This window comes from Polyodon spathula, chromosome 3, assembly GCF_017654505.1.
Source record: "Polyodon spathula isolate WHYD16114869_AA chromosome 3, ASM1765450v1, whole genome shotgun sequence".
Classification (NCBI taxonomy): Eukaryota; Metazoa; Chordata; class Actinopteri; order Acipenseriformes; family Polyodontidae; genus Polyodon; species Polyodon spathula.
Genome location: NC_054536.1, coordinates 25,190,315 through 25,207,266, shown reverse-complemented (window position 1 = coordinate 25,207,266; position 16,952 = coordinate 25,190,315). Strand labels below are relative to the sequence as shown.

At 36.0% G+C, this 16,952-nt stretch overlaps 1 protein-coding gene across 1 annotated transcript in view; it reads left to right on the top strand.

The window, feature by feature from the left end:
• Window positions 1-13,393, top strand: part of LOC121312897 (phosphatidylinositol-3-phosphatase SAC1-B) — a 29,681-nt gene extending 16,288 nt beyond the window's left edge. Inside the window, exons 8-20 of the mRNA XM_041244792.1 lie at window positions 1,003-1,104; window positions 2,665-2,750; window positions 3,268-3,354; window positions 3,475-3,543; window positions 3,637-3,716; window positions 6,520-6,618; window positions 6,777-6,915; window positions 7,597-7,666; window positions 7,767-7,839; window positions 8,380-8,473; window positions 9,005-9,097; window positions 10,042-10,099; window positions 10,455-13,393. Of these exons, the coding sequence (XP_041100726.1) occupies window positions 1,003-1,104; window positions 2,665-2,750; window positions 3,268-3,354; window positions 3,475-3,543; window positions 3,637-3,716; window positions 6,520-6,618; window positions 6,777-6,915; window positions 7,597-7,666; window positions 7,767-7,839; window positions 8,380-8,473; window positions 9,005-9,097; window positions 10,042-10,099; window positions 10,455-10,591 (1,187 nt within the window). The 3' untranslated portion in view covers window positions 10,592-13,393. The remainder of the gene's footprint in view (window positions 1-1,002; window positions 1,105-2,664; window positions 2,751-3,267; window positions 3,355-3,474; window positions 3,544-3,636; window positions 3,717-6,519; window positions 6,619-6,776; window positions 6,916-7,596; window positions 7,667-7,766; window positions 7,840-8,379; window positions 8,474-9,004; window positions 9,098-10,041; window positions 10,100-10,454) is intronic.
• The last annotated feature ends 3,559 nt before the right edge of the window (window positions 13,394-16,952 follow it).

Genomic DNA, 16,952 nt, shown 5'->3' with positions numbered 1-16,952 from the left:
GAGCTACCGAAAATAATTTACAACAATGACCTTGTTCTACTCTCTGTGTAGGAACCCAGAAATTCCATCCCTTTCATGTACTGCCCCTCTTTTCTGTCTGTTAAGCCCTGACCGCTCTTGGTTGCCGGGTCACGCTTCTTTCTCTGATATGTGTCTCCTGGTTAGACCATTGTTTCTTCCTCGACTACAATTGAAATAAAAAGTATATGTTTGGAATAACCTATACTGCACAAAGTCCATGTGCTTATGTAGGCTATCAGTTCATAATTTCATGTTTTATAATACATATCATTCATACCCAAGTCAGTGGCAATGTCTTTTCCATAGGTTTACTTTTTTTTTCAAAGTCTTTGTCATTTGTCAAAGTAATTTTTGTTTGACGACAGTTAGATTTTCCATTTTGTTCAGGGAACTGCAAGAATTCACTTGTCGATTTCAAAATTGACTTATCATTGTCGTACAACAATTACGGACTCAGCGTGCAAGGTGCAGTAGGGAACGCTCATGATCATTTTTTTCTGTTTAGACGCACGTTAAATTCTGATGTGTAATCGGATCCAGTGTGCAATGGCCTTTAGAATTGCACTGAACTCCCTTACGCACACAAAAGCGATTCTTTGCTTGACAAAAATAAAGCCTTGCGTAGCCCCAGAAGCAGCAGCTGCTGCTGTACGAAGTTTTCTTTGGATACAGCTCAGGGCACAACCGCAGTGTAAACGCTACGTGAAGAAATGATAAGAATCTCAGCGATCAGTTGGACTTGAGTCGGCTTCGGTCCGAGGTGGCAGTGTAAACACAGCACAAAAGCTGTATTCAGTCCATAGAGAGTTTCATCTAAAGCTTTATTAAAAATAAGTCATTTGAATGTTTGACACTTGATTATAGTCATTGAGCATTGCATTCACTATTGAGTCGCTGAACTTGTGTTTTTGAAAGGTACAAGATGTTTTTATGTTCTTTTTGTTTCTTCGTTTTAATATGATCCTTAACAACAGACCTCAGACATTGTAGTGAAATCTTGCTGTATTAATGGAAAATACTTTGACTGGATCATTATCTCAAGGAGAAGCTGTTTCAGGGCTGGGGTGCGATACTATGTCAGAGGTGAGTGAACAACATTAAATCAGTGTGACCTAGAAACCGAATAAGAAAAATAATTGTTTTGCTGGTGAAATATTACTAAATGCTTCCAATTTTAATGTGGGAGTTCAGGTCATTTTGTTTATGTACAAAATCAAAAAATAAAAAGACAGATTATTATATAAAATAACTGTACATAAGATTGTAACAAAAAATGTATAGTATAGTTAGTGTTCCATATTTTTGGTTTTTGATTAAGTGTAATGTCCCTGGCATATGTTGAAACAGTTTGTGCCAGTCAAAGCCACATCCCAAGTTAGCTGGTACTTTGCAAACGTTTGGCCAGTCGATGTGCTGACAGAAATAGGATCTACAGAAGGTATGAACTTGACATCAGCACAATACAAGCCAGGTTTATTCACCTTGAAATCATGACAAAAAGAAAATTGACAGAACTGGACAGTGCAAGCCGTCGGGAGATCACACTGGACATTTCCGTCAATGCGTTCCATAAGTTTACCAACTTTTAGCATTTACCATTTTCTGTCAAATATTTACGATTAAGATTGTTGGCGTTAGGCGGTGTTTTAGCTGATGGACAGTACTGTCGCACAAAGTCAACAATACATACCTCTCTGCAACAAACTCATTAACAGTCATTTTGTGCTGTCTTTTTATGCGCGTGTAAAATCAGCATAAATGGATTGCTTGTCTCTCAGTTCACTTTATTGTTTTAGTTTACGTTTTCTCCCCATTCCTCATCCACTAAACATGTTATAATTTTGTATTTCAATTTCTTTTTTGATCAAGCTAGTAGTTACTAAGCCCAGCAATTGTTACAATAATCAGACCTTGATTGGTCAACATAATCAGGTGTTTGTGAAGTGACAGAGAACCAAGTTTGAACGTTATTTGATCCTCGGACGTCTAAACGTCTGCTGTATCCTAGGATACAGTGTAGGGCTGCTTATTACAATGTCAGAGTCAAAATAAAACTGAGATTTTTTTAATAAGAATATTGTGTATTTCTTAGAAAATAGTACCTGGAAAATATTTAATAATAGACAAAAATCAGGTATAAATCAGTAAAAACCAACATCCAGTTAAAAAAAATAAAAAAAAAAATCCTGTAATTTTTCAGTAAAATTTGGAATAAACCAAAAACGCGGAACACTAGGTATAGTTTACTTTTGTTGCAGGAAGGCACAGTAAACTAATTTAACTGGCTAATTTACCAGCCTCATTTGTCAACATCATAGTTTTCATGCTTTGGTGTAGGACTGAATGGTAGAGGGTTTTTAGGTCAGCATTGAAGTGCACAGACAACCATATTGCCTTGCAATTGTTTTTAGCATTCATCAAAATTGGGTCTCTTGTTTCTAAGGGGGTCCTACACGCTTTACACTTGTCACGTCAACACATCATACAAACAACATCAACATAATCCATGTCAATACATTACAACAGTGAAGCTTTGAGGGGAAGCTATCATATCATGCCACCTGCCTGTATTGTTGCCTTTCATGATCACCAAACCAATAAAACAAACTTTTCTTTTTTTTTTTTTTTTAATTCTTTTTTCAGGTATTGATTCAGAAGGTCATGCTGCTAATTTTGTTGAAACGGAACAAATAGTCCAGTACAGTGGAAACAAAGCTTCTTTCGTGCAGGTACGTTTAAATATGCAGAATGGAAGAAAAGGTTGTATAGAAAGGGTAATGTTGTCGTGACTGGTTTAAGCATCTATAAATTGTAGTGTGTACGGTGTTTCAGTATTTTAATATGGTTAAAAATAAATGCAGGATTCATCGCAGTATTCCTATAAAGACTGAATGCATTTTAAAGTTCAAAACACAAATCAAAAGAAATTAACTGGAGTGCACAAATGTGTGGCTGTTGAAGACAGTTCAGTTTAAAACAGTCTCATCTCTCCACCTCTGCCGATTTTGAACGCTTGTTTTGAAATTGAATTGTTTTAATGTTTTTAGAATGCTTTGGTCCTCTTGGTTGTACGTAATATTTTGGAGGTTTTTGGAACATCTGATGCTTTGGTTTTTCAGTAAAGGGTTTTTTTTTTTGTTTTTAAACATCACATTTACTGTAAGAATGTTCATACCAATAAAGTAATGTATATAATATATGATTGTATATTAACCACTCTTGTTGCATCCCCCTTATCTCTTTCAGACTCGTGGGTCAATGCCATTTTTCTGGTCACAAAGACCTAACCTGAAGTACAAACCAAAGCCACAAATCAGTAAAACTATCAATCATGTAAGCACATTCTGTTTCCTTTGTGGAATTTACCAGTTGATTTATTGTTTTAAAATCTAAGCAAGTATGAGTTATACAAAAATAATTCACCTGCTTTATTTATTTATTTATTTATTTTAGATGGATGGCTTCCAGAGGCATTTTGACTCGCAAATTATCAGCTATGGAAAACAAGTGATTTTAAACTTGGTAGGGATTCCCATCTTTTTTTTAATGTTTGACTTTTTTTGTATTTTGTTGGAGTTTTGACTTCTGATTTGTGACTTAAATGGTCCTTTACAGATAAACCAGAAGGGCTCTGAAAATCCGCTGGAGCAGGCTTTTGCAAAAATGGTGATGAGTCTGGGTAATGGAATGGTGAAGTATGTGTAAATCATTGTAGTCTTGATAACAATAGTGTTATTGCTCAGGGTTAATGTGGCAGGGTAGAGGGACAATCAAGGTAGCAAGATGAAAAGCAAACAAATAAGTTAAGTTTTGTACTACTTCAACAAAAGACTGCTCTTGGTTTCTGATCTTCAGATCTTGACCAGGTCAAATTGGCATTCAGTCATCCAATTTAAATCTGACCACATTCCACACACTTTCATTAGCACAGCTTCCAATTAAAAACAATCGATTTCCACATGTCTTCCATAAGGTGGTAAATGTCCAACATTATGAAGAAATTGATTGTTATTCGGACATTTGTCAGTTAATCTTACAATTTACCGAAACTTATTAATAAATGTCTGAAATTATAAAGAATTTGATTGCTTTGCAGACATTTACCGGTTAATCTTATGATTTACAGAAATTTATGGTTAATTGCAGGTATATCACTGAAGAATCTATTTATTCCTGCATATAAATGGTCCATTAACAAAATAATCATTCATGACAAACAATATATTTATTTCTGCATACACATTTTTCTATTAACAAAATAATCATTAATGAGGTTACACTAATGCACAATTGAGCAATTTAAACTAGTTCAACATGGTACTGAGCAATATTGTGATCCACTTATGTAGAACATTCTGGTAAATTTGCATACAATTCACAATGGTGTGGAAGGATATTGTACTACAAATATGCAGTAGTTTGATGACAAAATAACATTCTGTTAAATGCAAATTAAATCAGTTAACAGAAAATCACACTTTGATTACGACACAAAACTCCACAGACAGACGGTGAATAGATGCATTTACTTATTGCAGCATGAACTCTTGTAGCACTTGGACTCCTGAAGCGTTGCAATAACACTTTATGTTGTAACACTTTACATTGCACATACATCATCTGGACCCTTGCACACCAGTAAGAGACTTCTTAGAAACAATCTCCCTGTCATGTTGGCAATGACATAAATGCGCGAAAGCGATTAGAAAGACATTCGTTGTCAGCCAGAGACACTTGGTTATTCTTGAGATTTACTGGTAAATGTCCAGAGTAAAGCGTTATCATGTTTATTGTGGAGAGTTACCGCTTTACTTGGTAAATGTCGACATTCACCAGTAAATCTTACGATTTGCCACTATTCTGACTTTTACTATAACATACCACGAAACTTTAAATGAATGTCCCTGCGTTTTATTTACAATATTTGCCAGTAACCTCTGTGCCTATTGGAGACTCGCCATTTATTATGTATGATCACTAACATCTGCAAATACTTCAGATGCAATCATGAAAAAGCTGCTTGCACACAACCTTATAGACACGACATAAGTAAATTACAACATTCCAGCCACGTCATTAAAGGTTGTGTCAGTGGGTAATAACAGTTTGTATTGTAATAATAACAAAAGCAGTAAAACCCACTAAAGACAGTCTGTCAATATCGGAACCCAAGCGTGTATTGAGGTAGGCTTGCAGCACAATAAAACAAACATGGTTTTAAAATTAATAAAAGCAATAAGTATCATCTTTATTAACACATATTAGATTTATTGTTCACCCTCAAAACGTGTACATTGGTAAGCATGGGCAATTGATGAAAAATTAATCAGCAACGAATCTTCATTGCAAAACAACCGCATGAAATACTGTGTTAATACGAACAGTAAGTTCATACGGTTGGCCCACAACACACTCAAAAATGCTTCAGACTGTTTAAAGAGTAACAGTAAATTCAATACAGGTACCAGTTTTATCACAAAACTAAAACTAATTTGTTTTTATAACATATACGTTGATAAATAAGAATGCTGGAAAAGGAGCAAAATACAAATATTCAGTGCAAGACTCAAGTGCATAAAATACTGTTAATACAAAAAAACCCAACAAAACACGTACAAATACACTAAAAGGCAACCTTGTTAATATCAGAAAATAAGTTTGTATTTTACTTTCAGCACACTCAAAAAAGCTTCACAACTGGGTTTAAAATAAATAACGTCATTTTAAAAAAAACAGTATGCATTACGTGTACCTTTTAAAATAAATTAAATTCAGTTTTCGTATCATTCATCCTGAGCCTCAGGGTCTCTTCATTGCTGTTGAAAAGCAAATTGGTGAGCTCACTGTACAACCATGTGTGTGTATTGGCTGGAACATTCAGTATGACGCACATTATATTATTATTCATAACCTGGCATTTAAAAGAGACTCAATGTCATTGATCATATTTCCTAGCAGCCCCGTTGCTTATTATAGAGACCCGGCGAGTATTGGAGGCTGGTGATTATTTTAAGTTTTAAACATACAAAATGTGTCAGTGGTGCCACTCCCTGTCACAGTGAAGGAAAAGTTTTGCAAGTCATTTTTGTAATAGTGCTACCAGACATGGCCTTAATAATTATCAATTTAACATGAAGAAACTTGAGCTGCTTCACAGGCAGACTCTTTGTTTTCTTCTTGTATTAATATACAGTACTGAAAATATCTGTAATTTCTACTCTTACAGTCACATTACATTTTCTGTTTAAAAGATCTTAAATGGACACAGCTGCCTTTGTGAGTTTATGACTTGATTGTTTAAAAGATCTGCTTGCTGACCTGCCTAAAAACACCACCTCCAAGTTATATAACTGATTACTTAATGGACCTTAACATTATCCCACTATTGAATAATATGAATTGGCTTCTGTTAAAACAAAGAATTATGACACAGTCATGGGCCCTATTTACAGCATTACAGTAAAATTCATTGTTTTTCTTCTTTCTCTCTTCATTTAGGTACATAGCATTTGATTTCCACAAGGAGTGCAGCAAAATGAGATGGGAACGACTTCAGATTTTAGTGGATCGGGTTGCGGAGATGCAAGATGAGTTTGGGTAATTTTGGTTTTCTTATTTTTTTGCTTATCCCAAGTATTGTATTACTAAACCAAAATGTTCATGACCAGATGAGTTTTAATAATAAAGTGCCTACTGTGTTTCATAATGATTCTGTGTTCTTTAATTGAACAGTATCCCTCATGCTTTGTCCACAGTTACTTCATGGTGGATTCAGATGGGAAGGTCCTGATGCAGCAGGAAGGCACATTCCGTAGCAACTGCATGGACTGTCTGGATCGGACTAATGTGATTCAGAGCCTGTTGGCACGTCGCTCTTTGCAGTCACAGCTACAGGTTAAACAAAACCTCTAGAATCTTCCCTTTCTACCTTTGCCCTTCATTTACTCACAAATAAATTGTTGATTTGCTGTAACCTACTAAAATTAAGTAGGATGGCAATTTCTGAATTATTCTTTTTTCTGCCCAACAAAGTACATGTTAAACAGTTTTATGTTTCGGGCTTATGTATTGAAATTGTAGTGGGAGAAACTGTCTGTCTGTGTAGGTAGTTTTCTTGATTTGTACTGAAAATATTTAAAATAAAATGTACAACATATTTCTGTCTAGTGTGTGAATAAAATATTTGGATAGGGTGAAAATGATGAGTGAGTAAGGGCAGTTCACAGGATAACAACAGATTTATTTTTATCATAGCCCTGCAGAAACCTGAAGTAGACATGAGGGCAGCTGGCTTTTCTCATCCTGATATATTTTGATCACACCTTTTAAGATGCAAAGGAAAACCTAATACAGTGCTATGCATTTTCAGGGCAATATGAAAAATGGATGCATTACAGCTGCAATCTGCCACTCACTCAAATAATTAGCTAAACAATGGATGCTTAACAGACAGAAAACCAGTGAAATGTGGTTACCTAGGTCCACATGACTTTTTTTTTTACATTTGTTATACTGCAGATCAATTATGAATCAATTGGATGGTGTTAATGTATCTATTACCTCATTGTTTCTTAGAGACTTGGAGTTCTTCATGTTGGACAAAGGATTGAAGAGCAAGATGATTTTGAAAATATATACAAAAATGGTAAGCAGCCAGGTCACTCATTGGCCCTGAGATACACCCCTTTTCTCCTTGCAGTATTTGCATTTAAGCTTTGTGGTTTTACTTATTTCTCTCTACACAGCATGGGCAGACAATGCTAATGCATGTGCCAAACAGTATGCCGGGACAGGGGCCTTGAAGACTGATTTTACAAGGTAATAGCGCCTCTCATTCTTTTCAGAATAAAATGTGTGTAATCCATTAATGAAAAAAATCATATATTTTATTTGAACATTTCTAATCTTTATGGTTTGATAATAACTGGAACTGACACTGTTTTTAGGGAATAAACATTTCAATTAACCTTCAGGTGCCTTGTTAGAGAGGAACATAGACCTAGGTAATAGTATTTGGTTAGCTGATTAGATGGTTTTTACTTTCATGTTATGTCATTTAAACCATAACATTCTTATCACAAGATTAAGACAATGCAGATACAATGAGGGAATTTAAAAAAAAGATTATGTTCAGTGCATCTTTATGTAATAATTGAGCTGTTTCAGTGTTTAATTATTTTAATTGAAGGTATTAAATTATTTAGATATATATATTTTTTTAATTATTATTCCAGTAGTTAGCCAATGTGATTTTCAGGATTGTACTATTATCATTTAAAGAGTAACACTCAAGTCTTGTGCAATATAGAGTTTGTGCTCCACCATATGGTTGGACGCTGACTAGTTCTTTTAATCCAGGACTGGCAAGAGGACTCAATGGGGGCTGGTCATGGATGGCTGGAACTCGATGATCAGATACTACAAAAACAACTTTTCAGACGGCTTCAGACAGGTATTAATCTTTTCAAATATAATTCTATTACTGTTTATGCGCCTCATTAAATTTGATTTGCAGTCGTCTCAATCACCCATTTACCTTGACTGTAGCTAAATGGTTATAAACAAACTCGTCTTTTGGAAATCTCTGACCTGGAAATTGTATCAAATACCAATAACTTTATTCACGTTGTCAAACAAGGGCTAAAGGCTGTTTAGTTATGCCATTTATTAGGACTCAAATGTTGTCAAATAGAATATTGGCATACAAAAGAGGCATCTGTTTTTATACATAACACCAGAAAGTGATTTCTCTCCTCGCAGCAAGTAGCAATCGGTAGCAAAGCATTGGACCATATGTATCAACCTTCATTTTTTTTTTTTATTAATTAATGGTGCAATTGCCTGTTGGAGATGTGTTTCTAATGCAAATACAGATTTGTGTAGAACCAGCTACAATCATATTGACTGATATAACACCTGACCAGATGATTTTGTACAACTAATGATGGTGCACTAGCCTTATCTTCACTCTTTTCCTTTTCAGGATTCCATAGATCTGTTCCTTGGTAACTATGCAGTGGATGAAGCCGACAGTTCAACACCTCTCCATGTGCAAAAGGACTGGAAGTTCCTCACTGTGAGTTTTGTTTTTCCAGTACAAGTACAAATAAATGAACACAGGATTACAAAGAAAGAAAGCAGTACAGTGGAATGTCGCATATCTGACCGTCGCATAACCGCCCTGATCAATCAACATCCTCACTAAATAAATAAATAAATATTAAAAGTAGGCTATGAGAGTAATAGCATTGGCAGCAAATGCAGCTTCCGCGATGGAAACAGAAAGAAAGCGTTATAGCAATCAGCCTTTTGGTGCTTTCCCTTTTAAGAGAGGCGGGCTGTGTGCGTGTGTCAGTCAGCGTGTAGCAGTGACATTTCAATACACTGGTCGAGAAAGCTTTTTTTCTGCAATGTGTTTATATGATGAAGCGCACGCTTGCAGATATTGGCAGCATGTTGTTGTAGCTTTTAAATGCATTTGAATTAAACAAAGCAAGCTTCATAAACACAATGCTTACTGACCGTTTGTTTAAAATAGCCGAAGCAATATTCAAACCGAGCTGCTTATCGGCTGTTGGCAATATCAACACAGAGAAATATTAAGAAAGCAGAACCATTGAGGCAGGGACTTCTAGAGTTAAGAAAGAAGCCATCAGATGCAGGTTACCATACATTTACCGTTCATAAATATATTCTACTCAAATTCTGGAGTTTATCTTATCTTCAATATTTTGCAGATATGTATAACCTTTACAAAGTTTTTGTTTTGTTTTGTTGTGATTGGCAGGATATTGGAATTAATAAACTTCTGTATGCTATCTATGGGATTATGCAATGTACAGTGCAGCAGAAATGACTTTTTTAAAAACTTTTCTTAATTTTGTTTATAGTTAAACCTCAATATTAATTTTTAAAATGGGGACTGTTAAAATTAAAACTGACAAGTTAGTCAGATTTGTTGTACATACTGTAGCATTTAGTCAACCAGATTTTAAACACTTATTTTTTTTTTTTTCTCAGTTGCCTATCATCATGGTGGTTGCATTCTCCATGTGTATTATATGTCTCCTCATGGCAGGTAAGTCAAACATTTATTATTATTTTAGTTCTATTGTTTTGCTGATCATTCAGTACATCATGAAAAGAACTACAGTACAAAGTTACAAAGTGACGCCAACCTGTGGTAATATGAATGCACTTACATACTGTAAAGGTGTAAGAAAAAGAAAAGTACTTTAGTCTTTTGGCATGGTTATGTTCTTTTGTTCATGCCATATTGTTTTTGCCAAGGCTGAAATATTTTATAGCTGACTAAGCAAATGTTCCTAACAAGCAAAGGCAGGGGGTGAAACTAGTTTATCTTGTATAGTCTCTGCCAAGTACTGTAAGCCACAGCATTATTATTCCTAATGGTTTTTTTTTTTTTTTTTAAGGTGACACTTGGACAGAGACCTTAGCCTATGTGCTCTTCTGGGGAACAGCCAGCATTGGGACTGCAGCCATTATTCTTTTCAATGGCAATGAGTTTGTAGACGCTCCGAAGCTTGTTCAGAAGGAAAAAATGGACTGAATCTGTGTGTGTGGAAAGCAGGTTGGTCACCAGGATTCCTCTTTGCACACTTGGAGTCTGTACTGACCTGCTTTCCACACATGGGAAAGAGGATTTTTATCAAGATAAAAAATATAAGAAAAAAGTTCTGTCTTTGCTGTTAACGGTGGAGGTATGCTTTTGGGATCCAAGAGTTTATCTCTATCTGAAAGGTAGAACATCTCATCAGTGTATGGCACCTTACTAGGGTTACTATAAATACTTGGTTTTGTTTTAAAGCTAACCATACCGTACTTGTCTGAAGCTGTCTCTTCATTGCCCAAATCTAACATCTGCACCCAAATATTATGTTTCTAATAATCTGTACCTCTCTGTATTGATCTGATTGTGTTACAGACAAATAGAAGACGTTTTTTACACAGAGCAAAGCTCATATGGTAAAATAAAGGTTTGGACAGCATATAGATTCCTATATACCTGTATCCCAAGCATGTTTAGATGTAGATCTCTACCACTGGCAAAATAACCAGGAGGCCTGGCACTAATATGAGCTAAAAATAATGGTTTTATAAGCTACACTAAAGAACAAAATAATCATAACTAGTCTATATAAAAGATACTGTATGGATCTTCCGTAGGTAACTACTGTTTTGTTTTTATCCCTGTAAGTTGCCATGTTGATGGGATATTCTGCTGTGTTCTTATGAATTACCTTTCGTTTCTGTTAATCGGTTTTGCAGCATATTTGATTTTGCTTCTCAGTGAGGTAGTTACTGATCTGTAGTGTTGGTTTTGGTCTTTTACTTTGAATTTTTTTTTCTTCTGACACTCGGCTTGCCCAGTGCAGTTGTCTGATCTCATCTGTCTTCCCAGTATGTTTCTGTGCAATGGAGGAAGTGTTCGCAAGTGTATGTTATTAACTATTACCAGTAATAGTGTATATTATAATATGAGCTGTTTCATTCTGATACTGGATTTCAAGATGAAAGAATCAGAGAATGTAAAACCAGTTGATATGCCTTTTTTATGTGTCTTTCCTTTTTAATTCAGAAATCCAAAGCATAATGCATATTGACAGTGTTAACATATTTATTATACTGTTATTTTCCAGTCATCATTTTTTTTTCTGTTTTATTGATACTTTACAATAACCTGTCACTTGATAGTAGGCATGGGAACTCTGGTTTGTTCTATTCCAAGGTGCACATAACCGGCAATATGTATTTCCTCTGCGTGACATTCCTATTCTTTTGTAATAAGCAGTTTACTTTTCAAAATATAAGGCTTTATTTATTACAAAAGGTTTTTGTTATTGGGATTTAAGTGTAAGCTGGAACAAGATACTAATCGGCACTGGTAAGGAAACGCTAATTCCTGCGACCAACTCAAGCTTGTCTTCAATGTGATCTCTACAACAAAAAAATAACATACTTGTCATTTTTTTATTTTTTTTTTTTTAATTTTTTTTTTAAATTATTTTTAGTTAATCTATTTTACGGAAATATTTCCTTGTAATTACATATGCAGTACAAATAAAGTGTCAGTACAAATTAAAGATACAAGTAGAGCTGGCAGATCTGTACATGTCTGTTCCCATTATATTATTGATTGCCAAAATAATTTAAAAAGTAAGCAAGATTCATATGTGGTGTGAGAGTATTAATGATGCATTCTTTTGGATCTGTATTTAACTTAACATTATGTTCTGTAAGAACAAAAGTACAGTTTATATAGTAGCATATGACTGCAGAGATTTATTACATCTGCCTTTGCTGGGATAATTTATGCCAGTGTCGTAAATGATAATTCGCTGTATTTCATCTTTTAATGCAATGCAATGTAGTTGCAAATATCACTTAGAGATGAGCAAGCTCAGGTTTTTATTCACAGCTTTTCGTCTGTGTGAGCTTAAGGAATCGTTTGAGTTCCTGTCAATAATCAGATTTTAACTGCATGGGTCTGAATGCTTACCCTTCCATTTCCAGACTGCAACATGTTTAAAAAGACCAAACTGCACTTGAGCTTCCAAAATAGATCTACCCAGTTAAAGAGATAAAATGTGATATTAATAGGAGCATTAGACTATGCCTGAACAAATCAGTTCTAGTTGTAATCCTGATGCAGCAGAAGCAGAATGCTACAGCAGTATTTGCATCCTAAACATTTTCGGTGCCTCTAGTGCTTGAGAATGATATGCTCTTTTTGTACAAAAAAAACCAAAACACATAAATAACAGCCTTATTGTGCATTGCTACTTAGTGATTGTGTCTTCTGGAACTTGGGAAACAATGTTTTATTGCTGGCAAAAGACAAACAGCAAGGTTTAACCCTTCTAGTGACACCAATGAGCCATCTAAATCCATCTTTGTGGTTATCTTTGGAGAGTTGTTGGGATTAAAACAAGACTTGCATTGAATTGCTTTCCAGGTTTTACTGTCTGTTTAATTAGGTTTACAAAATAACCTGAAAAAACTGAGTGCTTTGGTTTGCTGTAAATAATTCCTGTCTATTCCAACTGCCTCGGTACCAACCAATGTTTTCTTTTGTGTGATTGCTTGCTTACTTATAGAGGAAAAGGTGGAGGGTTTCAAACTGTAATGCAATGTAAGCCTTATCATGCCTTTTTGTGGGTCGCTGCTCTTAGTCCATGAAGGGGGAATGGTTTTAGTGGATGAACTCAAGTATACTGAATGGTTTCATCTTTGCATCTTTTTTCTTGCTGCTCAGCAATATTGAAACAGCTGTCTCTTTCTGATCACTGTCATTCCATGTTTTAAGTGGTTTGCTTTGTTTCAAAGATTTAATAAAATCTCAGATGGAAAACAGTAGCAATGGTCATTTTTTTCTTTTTTCCCTTTTTTTTTGTATGTCTGTACTGTTGTTAATATTGATTGATTTGCAGCATCTCCATGCTGTGATTGTAAAGGCTTGTTTTATAGCCAGTAAGTGGGGTTTTGTTTGCACACAACTTGCAGTTAATTTCTACTTGGTAAAAAAAAAAAATATGGTGCACCCAGATTACTTGTGAGTTAAGGTTTATGCCTATATCAGGTTCCCACCTTTTTAGTTTGAAGATAATATGGTGCAACATAGCCTGCTTTACTGTAGTAAGTGGGGGGAAAAAACACTATCCACTCATGTATTTATCAAATTGTTTTACCTGTCCTGTAGGTAAAACAATTAAAGCACTAAAGCATAGCGCTGATAGCAGTATCGGCGCGTGCCAGAGGTCCCGGGTTCACGCCCGCCCTCCGCCTGTGTATGGATTGTCTCGCCCTGTGTGATGCGCCTGCACTGTGTTAACTGAGATCACTGCAATAATAATAGAAAACTTCATTTAAAATATGCCTACATGTATTGCACATTTGTTATATAATTCTGTTTTTAAATACAAATTTGTACTCCTGCTTGTTCGTTTTGCATATCGTATCCTTGTTAACCAGTGCATGTAAAAAGAATGTAATAATACTTTCGCTTTATACTTGAGGGTGTACAATACAATGTCATTTTGTTAAAACAAAACTGTTCCTTGGTTCCCACTGACACATAACCTTTTAACAAATTTGCTGGAATGTCTAAATTGAGTGACGATGTTGGGACAAGGTTGTGTGTTAGCAGCTTCTCAATGACCGCATGAGGATAGAGATCTAATCTAAACGCCTGTCTCAAATACAGTAATCGCCGCTATCCATTACGTGCCGGGTCTGCTGGCAAATATTGTAAATAAAGCCTGAGGTGTTTAATTTTAGTTTTACGGTATGTAACAAATTAATGCACTTACCCGTCTCATGAGATTTCACACTGTCACCAGTTTTCTGATACAAAGCCCATCTCTTCAATGTTACAATGTACTTCTTTATCCATCACAGGCCGCGTTTTTTGTTTCTCGCATGCTAAATCAGTCTGTCTTGTTTGTGCCGATACACACCGTTTGCTCCAATTTCACATGATGAAAATGCAGCAAAAACAAAGTGAACAAGACAAGCTACGGTAATGTAAAAGTTCATCATTAAACAGTTTCAGATACTATGATGCATTTTTTTTTTTTATCTGATCTTTAGTTGCTTGTGTGCATTTTCATTTGCAAGTGAACTGTGACATTAGGGCCTTATTGAGCTCCATATTCTGCAATTTTGAATACTGACTTTGGATAGTGGTTTAATTCTGGAAACTGGTATTGTTTAAAATGCTAAACTGCATTGCCTTTTACATTTTATGCAGTTCTATGCATGGGTAATATTTTGATTTCATTTTGCTGTTGGGTCATTAATGGGGAATTTTACATACTGCTATAATGCTTACGGGGTTTAAATGTATATAATACCGTGAAAAAGTATTAGCCTCCTGTCTGATTTTCTGCATTTTTGCACATTTTTCACATTGAATTTGGTCAGATCTTTTTGTGGGTTGTAGTAGTATATAGAGGGAGACACCAAGGGTTGGTGCTTCTTTAATTTGTTTGATGTACAAGGTAATCAAACATGCAGTCTTCAGGTGTGAAAAAGTTATTGCCCCCCCCCTAGTTAACTCAGCCCAATTAAAGGGATAATTAGGGTCAGCTGTTTGAATACTTATCAGGCCTGATTTGGGCCAGCCCTGCCCAATATAAATCTGACTAACTTTGGCCCATACCATCAGAGTATGTTGTCAGCACACAGGTTCTAGAGGCACATCATGCCATGATCAAAAGAAATTCCTGAAGACCTGTGGAAAAAAGGGTTGTTGATGCCTATCAGTCTGGAAAGAGTTACAAAGCCATTTCTAAGGCTTTGGGGTTCCACCAAACCACAGTCAGAGCCATATTGTCCCAATGGAGAAAGTTTGGGACAGTAGTGAATCTTCCCAGGAGTGGCCGTCCTGCAAAAAACTCTCCAAGAGCAAGGCGTAAAATCATCCAGGAAGTCACAAAGAACCCTAGAACAACATCCAGGGATCTGCAGGCCTCTCTCACCTCAGCTAAGGTCAATGTTCATGACTCCACCACCAGAAAGACACTGGGCAAAAATTGGAATAATAGCAGAGTAGCAAGGCGGAAACCACTGCTCACTAAGAAGAACATGAATGCTCGTCTCTAGTTTGCCAAAAAGCACCTGGATGATCCTCGAGTTCTGGAACAATGTTCTATGGACAGATGAGTCAAAAGTGGAACATTTTGGCCAACATGAGCCCCGTTATGTCTGGCGGAAACCAAACACTGACTTCCACAGTAAGAACCTCATACCAACGGTCAAGCATGGTGGTGGTAGTGTCATGATTTGGGGATGCTTTGCTGCATCAGGACCTGGGCGACTTGCCGTCATTGAAGGAACCATGAATTCTGAACCATGAAGTATCAAAGAATTCTAAAGGAGAATGTCAGGCCATCAGTCCATGAGCTGAAGCTAAAGTGCAGCTGGGTCATGCAGCAAGACTATGATCCGAAACACACAAGTAAGTCTACATCAGAATGGTTGAAAAACAAGAAATTTAAAGTTTTGGAATGGCCTAGTCAAAGTCCAAACCTAAACCCCATTGAGATGTTGTGGCTGGACCTGAAACGACCAGTTTATGCTCGAAAACCCGCAAATGTCACTGAGTTGAAGCTGTTCTGCATGAAGGAGTGGGCCAAAATTCCTCCACAGTACTGTGAGAGACTGATCAATAACTACAGGAAGTGTTTGGTTGCAGTTATTGCTGCTAAAGGTCATGTAACCAGTCATTGTGTCTAAGGGGGCGATTACTTTTTTACACAGAGGCATTGGGTGTTGCATAACTTTCTTTAATAAATAAATGAAATAAGTATCAAAATGTTGTGTTATTTATTCACTCAGGGTCCGTTTTATCTAATATTAGATTTTGGTTGAAGATCTGATAACATTCAGTGTCAAAAATATGCAAAAATGCAGAAAAGCAGACAGGGGGGAAATACTTTTTCACGGTAGTGTATAGTCCACGTGTCCACAGTTGTCTCTTTTGGCAAGTGATATTTTAACAATCCTATCACTCTGAATTAAAATACTTCTATGGAAAATATAGTATTATACCAACAATACACTTAAATGGAAGCCTATTTATTTTTAAAAAAATCCTTTCAGCTATGCATTTTTGACATTGTAACTTGTTTGTGTTCCCTGAAAAAGACATGGGTTGGAACTGTCCAAAATGAATCAGATGTGTGTAACACTCGTTTAACCGTCATTGATGTCAAAATTTGATAGGGGCGGATATGTGAGTGCTGACTGTATGTGGTGCATAGTATACAACCGTGCCTATAGAGAAATACCTATCTTCTAAATCCTCAACTGTTAGTTTTACCAGTAGGTGATGCTGTGCTGAGACAGAGGACCAGCACCAGCTCAGTCTCGCCTCTCGTTGTTCTGCCGTTGAGTTTGCTTCCGGTCTG